The sequence below is a fragment of the Siphateles boraxobius genome, unplaced genomic scaffold (assembly GCF_051911475.1).
Source record: "Siphateles boraxobius isolate OS27281-9 unplaced genomic scaffold, OSU_SipBor_1 61, whole genome shotgun sequence".
In the NCBI taxonomy this organism is placed as follows: domain Eukaryota; kingdom Metazoa; phylum Chordata; class Actinopteri; order Cypriniformes; family Leuciscidae; genus Siphateles; species Siphateles boraxobius.
The window spans coordinates 2,404,919-2,407,878 of NW_027509188.1; the positions used below are offsets into that span (position 1 = coordinate 2,404,919).

The window sequence follows — 2,960 nt, forward strand, 5'->3', positions numbered from 1 at the left end:
TTCTTTTTTACTGTTGCTTGTCTATTAAATATGGCAATGTTATAATAATATAATAACGTTTAATGTGGGCCAATTTCAATGTGATATGGTCAAAACAAATCTTATCCAAAAACTAAATGTTTATTTGAATTGATTAAATTACATCTTCTGGTAAAAAATGTATAATGTTTAGAAAAACCAACTAAAAACAATTTAAAAAAAACATGCAACACTATCTAATTTTCAGCTAGCAAATTCTCAACATATTGAACTGTACTCAAAAAAATGTCCATGCCATTGGACTCAGAGGGTTGTAGAGGATTAATATGTTCTCTCAGCATCTCCACTTGCTCAGGAGTTAGAGGGCTGTCAAACCGTGGAACATTTACCACAGTGTGTGGATCCAAAATATACCCACTGTCCTCCCAGTCAATGTAAGGAATGTTCATCTCCTGAAATAAAACAACATGGAAAGATTCACTGTTTCATTATTAAAGAAAGACTAATATTGTTTAATTCAATTACAGTGTTACAATCATCTTGGTCTGTAATATTTGAATTAAAGGGATAGTTCAACCAAAAATAAAAATTGTCATTTACTCACCCTCAAGTTGTTCCAAACCTGTATGAGTTTCTTAGTATAGTATGTCCCTCCTATTATGAAAGTCAATGGGTGCCATCAACTGTGTGGTTACAAACATTATTTAAAATATATTTTTTGTTCAACAAAAGAAAGAAACTTATGTTTGGAACAACTTGAGGGTGAGTAAATGACTACATTTAAATTTCTGGGTAAACTATCCCTGTAAAATTATATTTTCTTTGTTTAACTGCTTCAGTACCTCTGGGTTGTCAATGGGATTTTGCATCTGACCAACCACCCACAGTTGGTTTGGTGAGAGGTTCTGCTCTGTTCTCAATGGGTGGTTGTCCCATCCCTCACGGAACACATTGAGGTTTGCTTGCAGTCGGGGCAAAAATACATAATGGCAGCAAAACAGGTGAAGAGTGCTGCTCAAATCCAGCATGCCCTGTTCCTCTAGTGTGTGCAAGATGTGGTAGAACACGCTGGTGACTCCCATCCAGAGATCACGCCAGAGTCTCTCTACTCTTAATTTAAAAAAAGACAAATTACAAAAAAGAATTACAAGTCTTTCAAGTAGTAAAAGACATTTAAACAATCTTAGATTAAAATTATCTTGCCTCTGATTGTGCACACTTTTGCCTGCTATAAAGCAGTTGCTGTCTGGCCCACGCACAGAAAACATCAGACGAGCCACGCCAACATTCTCTCCTCTCTGATCAGCTCGCACTCTAAACAATAATATAAAATACATAATGAAGAGCCAAACATTTTTGTTAATATCTCATCAAATTAATATTTATAAAATGTAATTAATATGTCAAATGTAATAAATGTACATTGTTTTTAACTTGCTAGTCTATAGGAAGTTATTTATTTAATTTTTTTACAGTATGCAATAAGAAAAAAGAAAAGTTTTACTTCAGTGGGTATCCAAATTCCTCAACAGCCTGACTGAAGAAAGATAGGGTTGTGTCAGATCGGTTGTTGTCTGCAGCTCCCAGGTACATTATCTATACAAAAGACAGAAGCATTTTAAGCACCCATATCCAGTATGTACTGTACTGTACTTTTAGATAAAAAAACGTGTGCTCACCTTGCGTGAAAAACCATCGATCCCACCAAAGATCACTATATTGTACCTGTAGAAAAATGCAATGCTTTTGAACTGTATAAACTCTTGAATAATGTTTGAAATATTAAAACAGTCTATTGTAGAGCATAGTAAATGAGAATTTCTTAAACAATAAATGTACTAAGTTACCTGATGAGTTTATGGTTTGTGTCTATATGTACTAAGTACTTTGGGCATGGCACTGAGTATGTTCTTCTGATTACACATCCCAACTGATTCATTCTTGAGAGAATCCCAAGACTATCCACCCGGTGCATTGATGCTTTTACTCTGTTCCACTGCAGACGATGACCTTGCGCCTTAAGTGTCCCTTTAACCAATCTGTAGCCTGCATGTGGCATTCTTTCTTTGACTTGTGAAACAAGTCCATCAAGTTCTGCATCAGTGCAGGTACTGTACAGTCCCCTAACTGATAGATTGTTTTCGGCCATCCTCCTAAAGAGTGTAGCCCGGGAAACACCCAGCAAATTTGAAATAGTTGTAACAGGGAGTCCAATCTCCAGAAGATAGGCAATGTGATCTGTAGGCACTACAATCCTTGGACGCCCACTTGCACTTTGTCTTTCCACCTGAACAACTGATTGTGAAATTTGAGCGCGTCTGTGAATTTGGATTGCATTATGGAGTTCAGTTAATCTTTCTGTCACATCCTGAGACATATGAACATGCTGTGCCACAGCATCGAGAAATACTACTTCCTGCCTAAATACAAAATCCAAATAGTCAATGTCAATTTGAGGTTGCTGAAGAGCACGTGTAACCCGTGCAAGTAATCTCTCCAGAATGTGGTCATGTAGTAATTCCTAAAGATAAATGGAATAAGAGACATGGAAAAATTATGAATGATTTGTACTCACTATAAAATAAACCATGTTTTACATACGGTACATGTAAAAAGTTATACAAATGAGTAAACATTAACTTCATTAAGATTAAGCTACGATGCTGGTGATGACGGAATTGCGTAGGTACGTTACATGACTAACAATACTTTTGGGAAACCCAGCATTCAAGTCATGTTCTGGTTAGATTTGTCATCCAGTTATGTAGTTAAAACTTGTTTTACTTACCCAACCAGCTTGTTGGTTTAAAATGGTATTATCCATGTTTTAAAGTTTCTTTGGGAGAATGCGAACAATGTCCATTATCACCGGTTGTCAAACGAGACCAGCTCGGTAAGTCTGCGACTGCCATCTAGTGGTAGCTGCCTGCCTTGCCTTTCAGTTGCGTGTGGATCGTCAATGCTGAAAACTGCGTTAAGCA

General features: G+C 36.6%; 1 protein-coding gene across 1 annotated transcript; it reads right to left on the reverse strand.

The window, feature by feature from the left end:
- Positions 1–215: 215 nt before the first annotated feature.
- On the reverse strand, positions 216–2,317 carry LOC143718491 (uncharacterized). Its single transcript, XM_077209545.1, has 6 exons — positions 1,827–2,317; positions 1,659–1,704; positions 1,484–1,575; positions 1,183–1,293; positions 822–1,089; positions 216–431 (listed from the first exon to the last, which is right to left on the reverse strand). The coding sequence occupies exons 1-6, from the start codon at positions 2,126–2,128 to the stop codon at positions 216–218; spliced, it is 1,035 nt and encodes a 344-aa protein (XP_077065660.1). The 5' UTR covers positions 2,129–2,317.
- Positions 2,318–2,960: the final 643 nt, after the last annotated feature.